The sequence below is a fragment of the Eptatretus burgeri genome, chromosome 13 (genome assembly GCF_056783735.1).
Source record: "Eptatretus burgeri isolate ZD-2024b chromosome 13, Ebu_testis_v1, whole genome shotgun sequence".
NCBI classification, from domain to species: Eukaryota; Metazoa; Chordata; class Myxini; order Myxiniformes; family Myxinidae; genus Eptatretus; species Eptatretus burgeri.
The window spans coordinates 25250063-25269191 of NC_140973.1; the positions used below are offsets into that span (position 1 = coordinate 25250063).

The 19129-nt window shown below is 45.9% G+C and overlaps 1 protein-coding gene across 2 annotated transcripts in view; it reads right to left on the reverse strand.

Moving 5' to 3' along the window:
* Positions 1-19129, reverse strand: part of LOC147014096 (neuropilin-2-like) — a 66379-nt gene that overhangs the window by 25167 nt on the left and 22083 nt on the right. For both annotated transcript variants that reach the window (XM_085851751.1, XM_085851750.1), the window contains exons 6-10: positions 18278-18433; positions 17326-17495; positions 16228-16383; positions 2615-2759; positions 1610-1779 (exon numbers count right to left, since the gene is read on the reverse strand). In XM_085851751.1, the coding sequence (XP_085707877.1) occupies positions 1610-1779; positions 2615-2759; positions 16228-16383; positions 17326-17495; positions 18278-18433 (797 nt within the window). The remainder of the gene's footprint in view (positions 1-1609; positions 1780-2614; positions 2760-16227; positions 16384-17325; positions 17496-18277; positions 18434-19129) is intronic.

Here is a 19129-nt window from a genome sequence, read left to right on the forward strand (position 1 = left end):
AAGAAGGCACGTTGAGTTTTTTATCCAACTAAAGAAACGGGCTTTGCCATCAGGAGTTTTCAATGTGTAAAATGACGACTTGACTTCAGAATGGTTTGAAAGCATCTTTCCTGATTTCGCTGAGGATTGCAAAGTCCAAAAAAAACCCACACAGTTGGCGAAGATCTTGTGATGCCCTGTGTGGGAGATGTGTGTAAATGTTTATTTGGCTCTGAAGCAGTGAAAAAAAAACACACAACCTTGCCTCCATTCCAACTTCAAATAATACAGTTTGTCGTCGCATTCAAGATATGTCACTTGATATGGAATAGCAACTTGTTTAACGTCTTCGAGGCAAGAAATTCGCCATTCAACTCGATGAATCCACAGAGTTTCTGGTTGAGCTGAATTACTTTTATATTTAATTATTTATTTTTTTAAATGTTGTGAAAAAAGGGGTTAAGTGGTCCAAAGGAAAAAAATATATAGACACCAAGGTGGTCCATATATTGAAAAAAGTTGGGAACCACCGATATACATGATACCTTTCAGAGATGTTAGTCTAAGCAGGACCTTGAGCAGGTGAGAAACTATGAGCTCCACAGCCTCGATGTGGGAAGTATGAGTGTCCCAGATTGGGTAGATGATGGAATAATATTTTAATTTAACATGATTGTCACAATTCTAATTAACTTGGGTCTTGAAATGCTTAAATCAGTTTGTTAAGCCAAATATCAACCTGATTCAGACAAAATCAAATATCACATTAAAGCTCACCACAAAGAGACAATTGGCAGATTAAGGGTTGGGGAGAGAGTCACGGAGTGTGGACCCTGCTGCTCTACCCCCCTTTTTTCAATAAAAAAAACATAACATTATTATTCCGAAATTCAACAGTTATAGCTTATAAAAATCATTAACATATATTTGGCCTCGGATTATTGCCAGATATATCCATTTCCAGTGAGCACCGATCATGCCCACTATGTATTTCTTAACAAAATATCCACTCCCCCAATTCTAGCCCTTTCTTGAGTGTCATCGAACCACCAAACAGTTATATACACAGAAGGATCCTAATGAGATTGGCGCCAACTCTAAATGTTTAACCCACACAAGAAATCCTACAGGTTAAGGGTACTTGCCCAAAAACCTATGCTCTTGAGATGATCAACCTCCACGGGGACAACCAAACCCCTGCATCAAAGGAGCACGAGAAACGAAGCCACACCAATTCTTACGAGGGTAGACAGACATTAGAGAAGCAAAGCTTGAAAACAGTGATACACTACGTATTCAGACTCGAGTCATAGTAGGTGACAGAATTATTTGGGATCACGTGGCCATGAGGTTTTCACAGGTACGTCTTTTAGTTTTGGAACGTATCCACAAAAACAGATCCGGTGGCAGTGGGGAAGACACAGCAGAATGGCTTTGACAAATCAAGCACAGGAACAGAAAAGTTTGAAATACAGCTTTTGGTTTTATGAGAACACACAAACAGTTCGTAAACCATTTGAGCTGCCATAGCGATAAGCCAGACCGATGACTGGAATCCAGACACAAAATGTGTCGATCATACATGACAATATATTCACCCATTAAGACCACAAATGGAGTTCCCTCTCACCTGCAACCATTGATCAGATGCCGAATGAGCACGAGGTGACCATGCGAAACGAGGATTGAGCAAGCGGGCACTTCCTGGACCCCAGTTCACACCTTGCACAGACGATGCTGAGATACGAGTGTCTGGAATTCGACCCGAAATCATTCCCAGCAAGTCTGAGCATGGGAAGTCTGCAGGAGAAGCAAGGGAAATGGGGATAAGCGGGCACAATCGCTGATTAACCAAATCATGTGAGAAGGGCACGTCAAAAGGACAACTCCATTAGGAGGTTACACCTGCAGTAGTTTAGCCATTCTGTCTACAACACTCTTTTTTCACAGTATCTATCTCTACCCCCATGCATCTGCTTTGAAATTAGTCAACAATGGACTATAAATGAGTCATCCGACAGACTTGCTATGACCCGATTACCATCATTATGCGTCGCCCTTCCATTTGAGTTGCAAAATTTCACACTGCAGCAAATATTCCACCCAATGACCCTCTCCCTTCGTTTTCACACAACCCCTTTCTGACACCAAATCCCTCTGAGCACACCTGCTCTCAAAGCATTAACATTTCATGATAAAAGGAGCTCAGTAGACGATCTCTGGCCTTCAGTATTGATCGACCGTTAACCGCACATCACCATGAACCGAGTCTGCAGGTCAAACCAGGCATATGCACGGCATACTATCACTACTGTATATATTCCATTGAGCAGTTTGATATGGCATGGGGTCTGTTGCTAAGATGCACCTCAATGAGACATGTTTTGATGCGCTATAGTTTGATGTATTGTGACGTGCTTTTACATGATGTGCTCTTATGTTACATGACATAACTTGCAATGTGGTTTGATGCCATGTGTCTTGGCAAGCTACAGGATAACGGGCCTGTTATGCCATGGTGCAACGTGCCATAGCCCGTCAAGGTATGATGGGCCTGGCATATGTCATGGTGCGACAAACCTCGGTGGATTGTGGCATGCTTTGGATATTGTGCAACAAGATGTGGAGCGGTTACCTGTGAGCTGACAGCCATAATACTCCAGCCGTAGAGCAATGCCCTCTCTCCACCGAGTCGGGCGCAGCCGGACGTAGCGAGCCAGCAGCGGCTCGGCGAGGCGGTTTACCACAACCGTCATGCCATCAGAGTTACCGTCAAACTCCTGGAAGACCACAGAGCACAAGGAATGGGAGGGCAGCCAGATAACCAGCAGATTAAGCTGTTGATAAACCAATGTATGCCTTATTTATGCTCATATGGGATCAATACAACGTCTTTTAAGCCTCTATTGTGGTAAATGGTGCATTACAGTGTCATGATCTTGCCCTAAGACTGACCTTAACCCCTAACTTCAGCCTTCATTACCTCTCTCTCTCACCCGAGAGTTCCAGTTTTAAACATTAAGATAACCTTTTAGCTCAAGCATGGTGGGAACACAAGTATTCAATTTATGAGTTTGTGATTGGCCTGTCATAGGCCATTGAGCAGTTTGATATGGCATGGGGTCTGTTGCTAAGATGCACCTCAATGAGACATGTTGTGATGCGCTATAGTTTGATGTATTATGACGTGCTTTTACATGATGTGCTCGTATGTTACATGACATAACTTGCAATGTGGTTTGATGCCATGTGTCTTGGCAAGCTACAGGTCATTGAGATCATTAAAAGTGCATGATCATGCTTAATGTCCCAGAAAATGCTTCTCTTCAATCCTTATATGGCCTTGTATGTATGACAACTTAGGTTCAGGAGACTAGGTGGCCCATCATACCTGTGCCACACTGCAGGTAGTGCTCATTATACTACCAACACCAAACAATTAACTTGACCAGATAAGACCCCCAACCAACTATGTTTTTAATCACAAAAGAACTGTGCGATCTTTCAAGACTACAATATAAATGCAGAACATCTGGCTTTGCAGAACCATCGACATGACTGTGTGCTCTACGATGCAGCGTCCCCTGCTGGCGCTGCACCAGAATGGCAGTTTTTGGTTAATTCCATCAGGGGATAGAATGCAAATTAAATAGGTCAATGGGAAGCATACTACCATCACAGCTACCATGAGCACCACTATGTTACCAAAAGTGTTGGGGCAGCACACCCAAACATACAATAAACCCTTTTTCTTTTTCCTTTCTTTTTTTGTATACCTTGTCAAGGCTCGTAGTCACTCGTAGTTGACTTGTCAAGTCAACCCCACCTGGTTTAATTCCACAGCCGAGCAGGATTTGAACTCATGATCCTCAAATCCCAACCCCACCATCCTAACCATTAGGCCAACACCAAGGATGAAAAGAGGACAGGTCTTCCAAAAATGATTGATTGACTGAGACACAGTAGTACAGCTAATGTCTAGAAAACTTTGGGGCAGTACAGTATGTGTTACAAAGTAATTACCCTGCATACTTCCTTCCTGTGCCATTAATTTTGGTCATATAGTTAGCAGTAGAGTACATAAAATTATGGTTATCCTCTTTTAATCAATTTTCCTTTTACAAACAATTACTTCAGATAAATTAGCTCACTAGAGAGTTCATAGAACACCTTACCGCATGCAGTCTTGAGAAAAAGAACATGGGAAGTCTCTCAAACTCTTGCTTTACGTTTCCAAGCACGATCGACGTCAATTTTGTTCGTGAACCTTACATAACAGGCGTGATGGTAACCACACAGTACTATGTGCCACCACATTTGTCAGAATGCAGAATCATAAACAGTTATTCTGCTCTCAGGACATGATGGCACGAATGCTGATTCTCACAGGTTTTCTCATAGTTACTCTGTCCTCAGGGAATCTATATTTTGTCCAAGTACTACTAGACGGAGGGTTTGTGAAAGTAACAAGATGGCGATTTGTGTTCTACAGTGTTCAAGTGTATAATTCAATTGAAATAAAAAATTTTTTAAAGGTTGCAGAAATTTTTTTTTTTTAGGAAGTTTACCATCTCATACACCACCTTATTTAGAGCATTAAATTAGTTCTTCGTGCCTGTTGTTTGTGTCCTTTATGACGTCATTAAAACCGTAAATTAACTGTTTGTAATGATTTTCAATTTTGTTTGACTACCAGGCAGGCAGACAAAGTAAAAAAATATTATCTCACTCCTCTCTGCGCATATGTGATCGGGATGAAATCAGAGTGGAAGTACTGCTAAACTGCAGGTTTGCTTTCCGATTCATGTTTGGGTTCGAATATAACATTCAATTGAAATGAAGTTGTTCCTCGATCATAAACTGACGTTTGTAGACAAACTGATCGACAGACATAAGTGGACCAATTGCTTAACCACACTCTTCAATTTGCGTGCGTGGGGCAATAAGAACTTGTCGTGACATAATTTTGCCTTTCTTGTGTAATATGTGAATATGTTGGATCTCGAGTTTCCGGTACCAGTTGCATCCGGAAGTGATGAGCAGGAAAAAGGGGTTTTCACGGTGTAGTGGATAAAGGATTGACAAGGATTCCAAAGGCCTCGGATGTCTTTTCCTTATATGCTAAAAACTTACTGTTCTTCTCCTATGGTAAATAAGCTTCAGGAGGAGAAGGCTGTACAGAGTATGAAGGAATGTGATTTTACAATGGAGTCATTGATGGTAACATCCCATAATACACAAGCATATCCCATAATGGCCAAGCACATACTATAATACCCAAGAGTAATAATAACAAGATATTTGAACATCTGCTTCCTGCCTGTGTTTTACGCTGTGTGAGCTAAGCTATAAGGCTGTGCCAACTAGGTTATATGGTTGTGCAAGCTAAGTTACAAGGTTGTGCAAGCTAAGTTATGAGATTGTGCAAACTAAGTTAAGAGGCTATGCAAGCTCAGTTATGAGGTTGCACAAGCTAAGGTATGAGGCTGTGCAAGTTAAATTATAGGGCTGTGCAAGCTCAGTAACATTAAAACGAAGCTCTGGTTGTGACATTAAATTGGATGAAATCAACTTTCCAAAACATGAATCGGAAATTCATACAATTTTCTCATAATCCTTCAATACAGGCACAATATTGTATTAATTCATCGCTATAGTTTATGAATTTGAATCGATACAATTGTATTGATTTAAATTTATTTAATGAATCCATCAATTGTCACAATATGATATTAATTCCTGAATATAGTCACAATATTATAATAATTCAATTATGAATTATAATAATCTCCAGATGGTGTTAGTCTACAGACATGTTTGGACAGTGTTAACTGACGGATGGGTAGGCAATACATCGACTAATAAAGTTTTGACAACATGTCGTTCAAAAGGTCCGGAAGTGCAGTTTGTAACTATTTTGAGAAGGTTAAAGGAGACAGTCTCAAAATTGCATGCTCACTTTGTTCAATAGACATTGCTCATCACTGTAATACATCAAATATGCAAAAACATTTGAAAACCAAACATCAGAGAAAGTACCTATTACAGATAGTGGAGAATAAGGATCCAAAAAAAACCAAAGTCTGCAACAGCAACAAGTTTGGTTTCACAATCGACGACTAAGAGCACTTTCGCCCAGACAACGTACCGGTATGCTGTCTTCCCTTCCCTTCATGCTGCCTTTCCTTCCCCTCCCCTCTCCTCATGCTGCCTTCCATTCCACTCCGCTCCCACTTCCTCCCCCTCCCCTCCCCTCATGCAGCCTTCCCAACCCCTCCCCTCATGCTGCCTTCCCTTCCACTCCCCTCCCACTTCCTTCCTCTGATGCTGCCTTCCCTTCCACTCCCCTCCCACTTCCTTCCCTCCCACTTCCTCCCCTCCCCTCCCCTCATGCTGCCTTCCCTTCTACTCCCTCCCACTTCCTTCCCCTCCCCTCTCCTCATGCTGCCTTCCATTCCACTCCGCTCCCACTTCCTCCCCTCCCCTCCCCTCATGCAGCCTTCCCAACCCCTCCCCTCATGCTGCCTTCCCTTCCACTCCCTCCCACTTCCTTCCTCTGATGCTGCCTTCCCTTCCACTCCCTCCCACTTCCTTCCCCTCCCACTTCCTCCCCTCCCCTCCCCTCATGCTGCCTTCCCTTCTACTCCCTCCCACTTCCTTCCCTCCCCTCTCCTCATGCTGCCTTCCATTCCACTCCGCTCCCACTTCCTTCCCCTACCCTCTCCTCATGCTGCCTTCCCACTTCCTTCCCCTGATGCTGCCTTCCCTTCCACTCCCTCCCACTTCCTTCCCCTGATGCTGCCTTCCCTTCCACTCCCCCCACTTCCTTCCCCTCCCACTTCCTCCCCTCCCCTCCCCTCATGCTGCCTTCCCTTTTACTCCCCTCCCATTTCCTTCCTTCCCTCCCCTCTCCTCATGCTGCCTTCCCATCCCCTCCCCTCATGCTGCCTTCCCTTCCACTCTCCTCCCACTTCCTTCCCCTCCCCTCTCCTCATGCTGCCTTCCCACTTCCTTCCCTGCTGCTGCCTTCCCTTCCACTCCCCCCACTTCCTTCCCCTCCCACTTCCTCCCCTCCTCCCCTCATGCTGCCTTCCCTTTACTCCCTCCCACTTCCTTCCCTCCCCTCTCCTCATGCTGCCTTCCCATCCCCTCCCCTCATGCTGCCTTCCCTTCCACTCCCTCCCACTTCCTTCCCTCCCCTCCCTCATGCTGCCTTCCCACTTCCTTCCCTGCTGCTGCCTTCCCTTCCACTCCCCCACTTCCTTCCCCTCCCACTTCCTCCCCCTCCCCTCCCTTCATGCTGCCTTCCCTTTTACTCCCCTCCCACTTCCTTCCCTCCCCTCTCCTCATGCTGCCTTCCCTTTTACTCCCCTCCCACTTCCTTCCCTCCCTTCCCCTCATGCTGCCTTCCCTTCCACTCCCTCCCACTTCCTTCCTCTGATGCTGCCTTCCCTTCCACTCCCTCCCACTTCCTTCCCCTCCCACTTCCTCCCCTCCCCTCCCCTCATGCTGCCTTCCCTTCTACTCCCTCCCACTTCCTTCCCCTCCCTCTCCTCATGCTGCCTTCCATTCCACTCCGCTCCCACTTCCTCCCCCTCCCTCCCCTCATGCAGCCTTCCCAACCCCTCCCCTCATGCTGCCTTCCCTTCCACTCCCTCCCACTTCCTTCCCTCCCCCTTCCTCCCCCCCCCCTCCCCTCATGCTGCCTTCCCTTCTACTCCCCTCCCACTTCCTTCCCCTCCCCTCTCCTCATGCTGCCTTCCATTCCACTCCGCTCCCACTTCCTCCCCCTCCCCTCCCCTCATGCAGCCTTCCCAACCCCTCCCCTCATGCTGCCTTCCCTTCCACTCCCCTCCCCCTTCCTTCCTCTGATGCTGCCTTCCCTTCCACTCCCCTCCCACTTCCTCCCCCCCCCACTTCCTCCCCCTCCCCTCCCCTCATGCTGCCTTCCCTTCTACTCCCCTCCCACTTCCTTCCCCTCCCCTCTCCTCATGCTGCCTTCCATTCCACTCCGCTCCCACTTCCTTCCCCTACCCTCTCCTCATGCTGCCTTCCCACTTCCTTCCCCTGATGCTGCCTTCCCTTCCACTCCCCTCCCACTTCCTTCCCCTGATGCTGCCTTCCCTTCCACTCCCCCACTTCCTTCCCCTCCCACTTCCTCCCCCTCCCTCCCCTCATGCTGCCTTCCCTTTTACTCCCCTCCCATTTCCTTCCTTCCCTCCCCTCTCCTCATGCTGCCTTACCATCCCCTCCCCTCATGCTGCCTTCCCTTCCACTCTCCTCCCACTTCCTTCCCCTCCCTCTCCTCATGCTGCCTTCCCACTTCCTTCCCCTGCTGCTGCCTTCCCTTCCACTCCCCCCACTTCCTTCCCCTCCCACTTCCTCCCCCTCCCCTCCCTTCATGCTGCCTTCCCTTTTACTCCCCTCCCACTTCCTTCCCTCCCCTCTCCTCATGCTGCCTTCCCATCCCCTCCCCTCATGCTGCCTTCCCTTCCACTCTCCTCCCACTTCCTTCCCCTCCTATCATGCTGCCTTCCCATCCCCTCTCCTCATTCTGCCTTCCCTTCCACTCCCTCCCACTTCCTTCCCCTCCCTCCCCTCATGCTGCCTTCCTTTCCACTTCCCTCCCACTTCCTCCCCTTCCCTCCCCTCACCTCACACTGCCTTCCCTTCCCCCACCACTCCTCACTCTCCCTCTCTCTCCCTCTCTCTCCTTGCAATATATATATATATATATATATATATATATATATATATATATATATATATATATATATATATATATATATATATATATATATATATCTCTCTCTCTCTCTCTCTCTCTCTCTCTCTCTCTCTCTCTCTCTCTCTCTCTCTCTCTCTCTCTCTCTCTCTCTCTCTCTCTCTCTCTCTCTCTCTCTCTCTCTCTCTCTCTCTCTCTCTCTCTCTCTCTCTCTCTCTCTCTCTCTCTCTCTCTCTCTCTCTCTCTCTCTCTCTCTCTCTCTCTCTCTCTCTCTCTCTCTCTCTCTCTCTCTCTCTCTCTCTCTCTCTCTCTCTCTCTCTCTCTCTCTCTCTCTCTCTCTCTCTCTCTCTCTCTCTCTCTCTCTCTCTCTCTCTCTCTCTCTCTCTCTCTCTCTCTCTCTCTCACACACACACCCTTCCCATCCTCATCCCCCAGGCAGATGCCTGGCCCATCACAATCTCTTAGAGATAGGACATTCCAGGCACCCACCCAAAGGGACCGCCTCAGGTTAACCCAAGGAGACCGCCGTCTGGTGAACGACACTTCAGCACCATCCCGGCACACACTACAGTGTGTTTTTTGGCAGAGTAAAGTGTTTTGTGGTGGCCAGAGTGCAAATCCTGCCACCAACCTCCAAGGAAAGGTAACACACTGCAGAAGAACGTCCACAGACGCAGTGGGACACCAGATATGGATGGCCATTGGCTCACAAGGAGCTCCTCCACTCTTCAACAGGTTTTGTTTTTAGTCCTGCTGGGTGTTGCATATCCAGGAGGACCTGGTGGGGGAGCTGGTTTAGTTACCGACACTCGACCATGAACAGGTGAAGTCAGGTTTTACATGATACCTGGAGCAAGTCACAGATCTAATCTGGCCTGACCTGACAATCTGGGTCGGATGCCACCGCATCAGATGGGCTGTTCTGTACCGTCTAACACAGCACAGTGCAGAGCTCCCGTCCTCAATCAATTCTGCAACTCAAGCCTCGGAGTCACTGGATTACAGGTGCACGCCACCATGCCCAGAATTCGATGGGGAGTAGAAAGCATCTGAAAATGCAAAGCCTGTCTGCATCTGCTTTGTACTCGAACTAAACTTGACGAAAACGACAGTTTAAAAAATTGTACTTCTTCTTTCGGCTGCTCCCGTTAGGGGTCGCCACAGCGGATCATCCGCATGATCCGCATAGTGATTTGGCACATGTTTTACGCCGGATGCCCTTCCTGACGCAACCCTGGTCGCCTCTTACGACACAGGGACCTGGTACACCTATTTTAACCAGGGTATACACCGGCCCAGTCCACTGGTACTCATTTCGCCGACCTCGGGAGGATGACAGGCTGAGTCAACCCCCTGGTGTATTAATTCAGAGGCCCAACAGGGCTTGAACTCAGGACCTCTTGGATCCCAAGCCGCTGCCCTAACCACTGCGCCAACACCAGGCTCAGTTTAAAAAAATTGTACATCTATCTATAATTCCAGCAATCTGTGTGTGTGTGTGTGTGTGTGTGTGTGTGTGTGTGTGTGTGTGTGTGTGTGTGTGTGTGTGTGTGTGTGTGTGTGTGTGTGTGTGTGTGTGTGTGTGTGTGTGTGTGTCTGTGTGTGTATGTCTGTGACCGCTGTTTCTCGACAACCACTGGTCTGATCTAATTGAAACTTGCCAGGTATATTGCTGGGGACCCGAGGATGTGCCTTTTCAAAGTTTGATATTAATCGGACAAGTGCTTCCCAAGTTATGGCCATTTATTTACCAAATCAATGAAAAGACACGTTGTTGCGTGGGCATGGCCGATGGGGAAGGGAAGCTCAGCCGCGTTCGCCATTATGGATTACAACGTACGGACTTCCGGATCCATTACAGGTTACAACGTACGGACTTCCGGATAATGATGACTTCGTGTATTCTAATAATTTCTCGATTTCTTATGCGCATTTATAGATAAACACAATGCCCCAAGTTATGATCGTTTTCATATTAGCCGGTGTATAAATTTCGGGAACATCAGAGTGCTGGTATGCTCCGAACCAGGAAGTAAATTTTTTTTTCTCTCTTCTCTTCTCTTTTTGTTTTTCCTTGCCACGACATTGCGAAAAGGTAAAATACATTGGCGCTAATTGAATAATTGGGTATTAAAACTAAATTGCGAATAATATTCGAACTTCCGGGCCACGCACGTACGGGCACTCGAGAGCGAAGGAACGGCCTGCGTGGTTGTTGTTTGTTGCTCGCGGTTTGAATATTTTTTTATTTTTTTATTTTTTTACGGGCACGTACTAGTTTTATTAATTTGTGTTCTCCACAATCTCATAATAAAGGTTTGTTGAAGATTTGATGACAAAAGCTCAATTGGTAAAAATAATTCTGACTGGACATACATACTGAATCTCAATTGTAAACAAGGATTTTGATTAAAACATTTATGGCTGGTCTACCACTTCACCGATGACATCATCCTTACAATCCTCCATTCCCCACTGGGAGTCGAATGAGATGTGCCAAGTTTCAAATATAATGTTTTTTTTGTGTGTGTTTAATCCAGGATGGCTGTCATACCACATGACCTATGATTCCACAATTATCATTAAAATTTTCTCCATGGGGGAGGGGGAAGGGGAGTTGCTCCCACCCTGAAAATCTTGCGTCAATCGCACAAGTGGTTGCTGAGAGAAAAAAAAATGTTTAAAAAATAATAATGCAATAAAAGGCCAAAAAAGGGTCTAAGAAAAATAATAATAATAATAAATAATTAATAACAAGAATGAAAATTATTTTAACAAAATGATGAATTAGTCTTTTCCATATTCTCATAATTAAGTTTTGTTGAAAATTTAATGACAAAAGCTCAAAATGGTAAAAAGGTTACATCCCAGACAGACCCACAGACAAGCACGCAGACAGACCCACAGAAGTGATTGCAAAACCCCGTCTTCCACTTCACGGAAGACGACCTAATAAGGCAAAACTGCCTCGTGTAAGCAGTTAAACATGGCACACAGGTGTGCAGCCGTGCGCTGTGCTAAAGACAACCTTTGTGTGTCCATCTCCAGGCTTTTACAATGGCTGCCCAAATTGGGGCCTACAAATTTGTTTGATGCCAGGCCCACAAAGGGTTAATTCAGCTTTGAATCCATCACTATCATCACATATGCACAATATCAAAATTATGCATCAATATCGTCACAATATTACATTAATTCATCAACATAGTCCTCACATTCATTAACATCGAAACAATATCAAATCAATTGCAGATAAACACCACATGAGAGAAATATATGAAGAGAGATGCAGGGAATCAAAGAGGAGTTGAAAATAGAGGAATAGTGACGGTGGGTATTTGGACCTGTAGTGTTGTGTTCGGTGAACCATTAAACCACTCGTTTGTTGCCCACAACTTCACCACATATACATTATCTGACAAGACTGACATGGCAGCGCCGTTGGATTAGTCTGCTTACTTCAGGATATTGAGGCACCTGGTACAGTCCCATCCTCATGGTCAGTGCACTCAATACATTACTGGGCCGAGGAATAGCAGGATGAAGTAGAGGTACACACACTCGCCTCTAAGCCGTCTAGCATGGGTTCGAATCCCGACCCAACTATAAACTGTCATCCCGGTGTTACACAGACAGGGTGATTCATCAATGTGTATGCCGTCCCTCGGATAGACGTTAAACTGGGCGTCCTGTCTGCCAACATTAGCTGGTGGAAGTTAAAGATTCCATGGTATCCTTCGCAAAGAGTAGTCGAGCCATTGCCGGCACCCCAAAGCGATTTCAAATTCCTACCCTAACCCATGGGGGGCTGTTCATGGCACATCAGTGGCACAATTGCGCCCTTAGCCAATGAAATTACCCTGCAGCCATGTGCTGCATTTTGAAAATAAGAAGAAGATGATGGTCTTGGATTTGTTATCTATGATCATGCAGTAAAGAGCTCCCCAACCCACAAGTTCTGCCAGTAAACCAACAACTAGGAAGTGAAAGAAACGTTCCATTTCAGGGGCTGATATTTCAGCACCGCTCCCCCCAGGCACTCCCATGTCAGTAAAGTCTTGCTTCATTGCCCTCACTGGTGTGTGTTTGATTCCTATGCCTGCTCAGCAGAAATGTCTGCACCCTGGGACAGAGTGGCGACCTGTCCCAGATTTGGTCTCAACCATGGAAAACGATTCACCGTTAACTATATGGGCCTCCACTACCAAAACATTGGCTGTTATATCTGCCAACCAAGTCCACTATGCAACATATTCTCTCCACTTGCCCTAAATAATATTCTTATTATTAGCTGGAAAAATAGCAAGCAAGGAAACATCAGTCGAGACCATCAAAACAGATGTGCTGTCTGATTTGAAGTCATGGTGCCATTAATGCTCAGATTTAAATGGAAAGATTGGATCTAAAACATAAGGTTGAGTGATCCAAACATATCGGAGGACACTCCATCGACACTCCAATAATTTGGCCTTTTTGGTGCTCGCATATGAGCAGCTCATAACGCTGGGATCCCAGGTTAACTTCCCATATACAAAGTCCCTACTTTGTTGAATTAGCCATTGTCTATTAACATCTCTGTAATTAATGATAAAGTACACTGATGCTTCTTTTATTATTGTCTTTGTCTTACTTGTCATACATACAAGGACAAGGTCCATCATGATGAGAATTAGATTCCTGTAATAAAAAAAACATGCTACAAGCTCAAACACCAAGTGTGTGTGTGTGTGTGTGTGTGTGTGTGTGTGTGTGTGTGTGTGTGTGTGTGTGTGTGTGTGTGTGTGTGTGTGTGTGTGTGTGTGTGTGTGTGTGTGTGTGTGTGTGTGTGTGTGTGTGTGTGTGTGTGTGTGTGTAACCCCATGCTCTTCCAGCTAAAGAAAGATACAGAAAGCATCCAAAAAAAGCAAGGTAAGCCCCTTGCTGTTTCAAACCCCACCCGAGTTCCTCTGCAGCTGCAGACATTCATAAGTAGCACATACATGAGAATCCCAATGCTACACACCCCCCTTAGCCTCTGGATCAGTTTCTTCACTTGTTGGTGAGTATTCAGCGACGTTGCAGGTGGGAATACACACCACAGAGGTTCCCAAGCATGTACCACATGCAATGCAAATAGCAGGTTGTTAAGCAACCACGAGTGCTGATTGGTACTGCCAATCATGAAGGGTGACACTACCTCGCGTGATACCTTATGTGTGGATGGCTGCACCAAGCGGGTCTCTTGCCCTCGATGTGTACTCGAGTTACTCACTGGATCAGGTGCAGCCGAATGGAGCTGCGAGTATGCACTGGCTAATAAGAGCAAATTATGTGGGGCAGAACTTCCTGGCTAAACTGCATGCGGACTTTTCTCGGGCCAAAAGGGAAAAGACGCTATGAGCTGGGTACATTTATAATATAAGCAATTTATTACAAGTGAGGGTGAGGAAAAGCATGTGGCAAAATTATCACAGGTTTTAAAACAAAAGCAACATGTACAGCAGGGGAAAGCAAGGATTTGCGGGGCGTGGCAAAATAAATGCAAGTATATACCAAAGAGGACACAGTGCAGAGCTAACCCAATATTATGGTTATACAATATTATCTTATGCTAACATGACAGGCACCATCAGACACATACCCGAGGAAAGTTAGAGAGCAGAGAAAGAGAGAGAATGTACGATGTGTTTGCGACCTCTTTTGCTGGCTTGCGTGGTCAACGGACCAATGCAACCCAGTCGCTAATGAGGGGAAGGGGGGGGGGACTGAAGGTGCGTGATTGGAGCAGGTGCGATGAGGAGTGTGTGATTGGCAGATGAGGAAAAGTGAAAGGTGTAAATAAAAGATGTAGGTCAGGGGGTTTTGAAGTGGAGGAAAGAACGTGTGAGAGGATAGATCTAACGTGAGTGTAAAGAGGTCTTTACGTGTAAATGATTATGGGCTATGCCGGCGCTTTAGTCTGGTGTCTCCCACTTGCAGGTTGACTCTGTTCTGCTCCGTCAGTGAAGCTCCGCTCATTCCATGATGCAAAGAACAGGAAGAAGAGTGGACCATATGCAAGAGAAGAGCAGGTGGGCCAGATGAGAGAAGAGTGGATGGGCCAGATGAGAGAGGTGGGTAGGCCAGACAAGAGAGGCAGGTGGGCCAGATGAGAAAGGATGGGCAGAAGAAGAGGGCGGGCCATGGAACAGAGCTCTCTTTTATGACTCCCCAATGGGAGCGGCGCTCGAGACCATAACAGGCAGAGCGATGGGTGTGCTACAAGGCCCTCATTGGTGCAAGGATGCTAATCATGCCTTTAGCCCCGTCCAGGCGAATATTCGGCACTGAAAATGCCTTCATTTGCTCTGAACTCCGTCATGCAGCAGAGCTAATAGAATACCATGGGGTGATGGCACACCTCAACTATGAGCACACATCCTCATCCCCACTGGTCCCAAAAGGCAGTGGTGGTCATTAATGACAACTGTGGTTGAGCGATGGCAGCGGTGGTGCATCATAATGGTTGAAGTGTGCCAAGTTCATGATGGAGGAGGTTGGTGTTGAGATTGTGGTGTCAATGGTGAGTGGAGGTGAGCTTGGATTGTGGTCCGATGACATGGGGATTTTTAGGAAGGTGTTGTGGTGGATGGAGAAATGCTGTAGTGTTGTGGGTCCAGTATGGCAAATGTCTGGCGTGATGTGCCGTTGGAGAATGGCGCGAGGTTTGAACAGGAAATGGTGTGCGTATGCAAATTAAGCTGCCTGTTGCTGTGGTCTCCATAGTTGCATGAAGGGAAGGTCGTGTGTGTGAAGTTAAATAAAATAAAGGATAAAGAATGTGAATAAAGACCTGCCTAAAAACCCTTATAACACGCTTTGCCCCATAAACCCACTAGACATAAGGGAAGGGCTATCTGATGCGAATATTAATGAAATAACTCTCTCAGGACCACTATATGTTGTCCACCATCCATCCATCCATTGGGACCATACTCTGTGCAGAGCGTTGGTGCTGCCTAAGCAGTCTCCTTGGCTATTACACACAATCCTGGATGGGTCACCACTCCGACATACGATACCAGCAAGCTGACACTCATTTTTCCGACCTCGGAAGGATGACAGGCAGAGTCAACCCCACCTGGTATTAATTCAACAGCCAAGTGGGATTGGAACTGGGGATCCGAGGATCCCAAGCCCACCACCCTAACAATTAAGCCCTAACCATTAAGCCAACACCAGGCATGTCCACCATTGCCTTGGGGAATAAAGGGTTCACAGAACTGCAACAATATGTCTATAACAATACATACATGTTTAATATATCTCACATATTTTTAAACAGTACTTGTATATATCTTGAATGTATAAATAACAGCCAGTTTAACATCCTCCCGAAAAGACAGCATACTCCTTAATGTATGGTGACCCCAGCCACAGTCATGAGACATCTGGTGTGAGATAAGAAGTACTGTGGAAGAGTACTACAGGACTGTGCGGATAATCAGTATTGTGCTGATAAGCAGACAAGCAGTATAAGAAATAAGCACTACTGTGCTCTGTACCCGAATGGATCGTCCTTCCCTGTATGATACCCAGTCCTCCCCACTGGTACTGTGTTCCAGACGGTAGTTTGTCACATAGTAACTGGTCCCAGACTCATGTGAGACTGCACCCTGGGTTGCCACTCCAGTTACAATCTTTGGGAAACCGAGATCCACCTGCAGGAGTATAAAGAAAGAGGGCTTTGTGAGATCATAACCATAACAACAATAATTATTCGTGAATTATAATCACTAATATCTGTCAACTATCCTTAAAATAGAGAATTGTGTTGCAGGAGCTCTAATGATTGATACTAATAGGATCCATGAAGGAATTCCAGCCAGAAATGGAACAATAACAGTGCTCTATTAAACCCCAGTCACATCACCATGGACTCTGCTGAACTGTGACATCCGAACAGAATCGATTTTGGATGTTAATGTGTGTAAATCACAATATACATGAGAATTCTCAATAGGCTAACTTGACTTCATCATCTGTCATTTCCCAACGATCTGAACCGTTTCATAGCTCGGCACAATGGGGGTTCTGGGTTTAGCCAAACCCGTGACTTTTCCATTCCGTTTGTCATCACCTCGAGTTCTCATGCAGGAATGTGGTGCTTGGAATTCCTGCACCAATTCTCTGCCTTTTGTTTCGCTACATCCACGTCCAACCGCAAGGGATTCCTTCTCGCGATGTATGCTTGCTCGGCTTGCTGAAGAAGTCTCGCGCTTATTCTCTTCGATATGGGGCGCTTGCATTGTTTTCTTCATGACATTCACGTCGCTACACTAATGACTTTCGCTGCATTCACTTAGTGCAAAACGAGAGGGTCATGCCCCCGTAGTACTTTGAAAGAGGCACAAGGAAAGTACCGTGTTGTCTATGCACGTGAACTTTGAGGAAATAAAAGTTTGCGATTTAGTTTGACGCTGATGTGGATTTTTGAGTGAATTCCATTTATGACCAAATCAATACGATGGCTATCTTTCATACCAACTCTATTCTTGCAGTTTTTTTTAATGCAATTACATTCCATCTATTACCTACTCCCACCACCCCCTTATCCCACCCCAATTCTCAATCCCTGTGCTCTTGCACTAGATCTTTCAGACCTGAATCCACTCTTTGCTGGAGTCCTGCAAGGGGGTCCATGCATTGACCGGGTTCTGCAGTCGACCCAGCTGAGGAGACCACAGACCCGTGTAGTATTGGGAAGAGGCGGTGATCTGATTGTCACTGATCCAGCGAGACTTCAGGCCCAAGGCTCCGTCACACATTATGGCTGGGAGTGTGTTCAGGGGGAGGCAGGTGATAAAAGGGAAAGGATGGACCAAGATGAGAGGTGAAGATCAAGGGCAAGGAGGAAAGAGACAAATAATGAACACCATATATTCCAGTGAGATTTTAACAAGAAACCTAAAGGGGAAAAATGGCCGTTTGGCCCATCACACACTTGTTGCAGACTTTCGATTATGTTTTCAGTCCCCCCTCCCACTCCCCCCACCCACCACCACAGGTATTTTAATTACTAGTGCGGGCCCGTATGTGCGTGCCCGTACGTGCAAAAAAAAAATAAAATAAAATAAAATAAAAAAGAATTGTGACGTCAATCGTGACGTCATAGCACCGTGCCCGTACGTGTGTGCCCGTATGTGCATTGCCTTACGTGCAAAAAATAAATAAATAATAATAATAAAGAATTGTGACGTCAATCGTGACGTCCTAGCACCGTGCCCATACGTGCGTTGCCGTACGTGCAAAAACAAAAAAAGAAGAATCGTGACGTCATAGCACCGTGTCCTGTCATTGGTTTGGTAAATAAATGGCCATAACGTGGGAACCACTTGTCCGATTAATATCAAACCTTGAAAAAACACATCATCAGGTCCCCAGCAATATACCTGGCAAGTTTCAATTAGATCGGACCAGTGGTTGTCGAGAAACAGCAGTCGCAGACAAACACACACACACACACACACACACACACACACACACACACACACACACACACACACACACACACACACACACACCCCACAAGGAAGGAAGATGGAGGAAACTCACTCTCAGAGACCTCCTTGCGATGAATGGTGTAGTTTGCAGAGAAACCTTCTTTGGCCACAGCAGTGTCTGTGTGAAAGACCAGGGACAGAACCCCAGTGGAGGACTTCAACTTTGGGGGTGAAGTGCTGCCACAGTATCGTCCGACCTCCAATCCCACTGTCGGAAGGACCAGCAATACGTATTACATTCGATACCGATGGAATAGTTCTCGAAACACTCAATTCACAATAACACGGCGTATAATGTATAACAAATAATATTATGCATATCACCGTGCATACTTATTCTTCGTTTGTTTAATAAATAAGCACAGACACACATGGCCCTTCTGATTGCCAAGAGTATATTTCAGGTCATGATGTTCCGCAGATAGCTGAACTTCTCGATGTGGAAGTGTCAAGATGGTAGAAAAGGAACCCTCTCGGTTTCGGGGTGAGTGCGAGGAATGTCGAAATGGACCAGTTGTTTGGTTCTGGTCAGATCGAGTGACTACAGGAAAAGCAGGATGGGGATAAAGCTCAGGGATATTTTTTCACTTTCTTAAATTGTAGTCTCAATCGGTTCAAATGGTGGGTCATTCAAAAAGCTTGAGTGCCAGATATTGTCAGGACTTGGGATAATGGTCGCCTAAAGCTTGACAGAAATAACTGACGTGGCAAGGCATTCATCTTGATGATAATACACCATTCGTCCGACGTGGTTTCTCCTGGTAAGTGCACGACACATAAATAAAAGCCATTCCTGCAATGAGACTTATAAACACAACGCTTCCTCTTTTCTAGCCACCTCTAATCTATAATCTGACTTTATGCTCCAATACGTTGTTTAACCAGGCCAACACATAAAAGGACA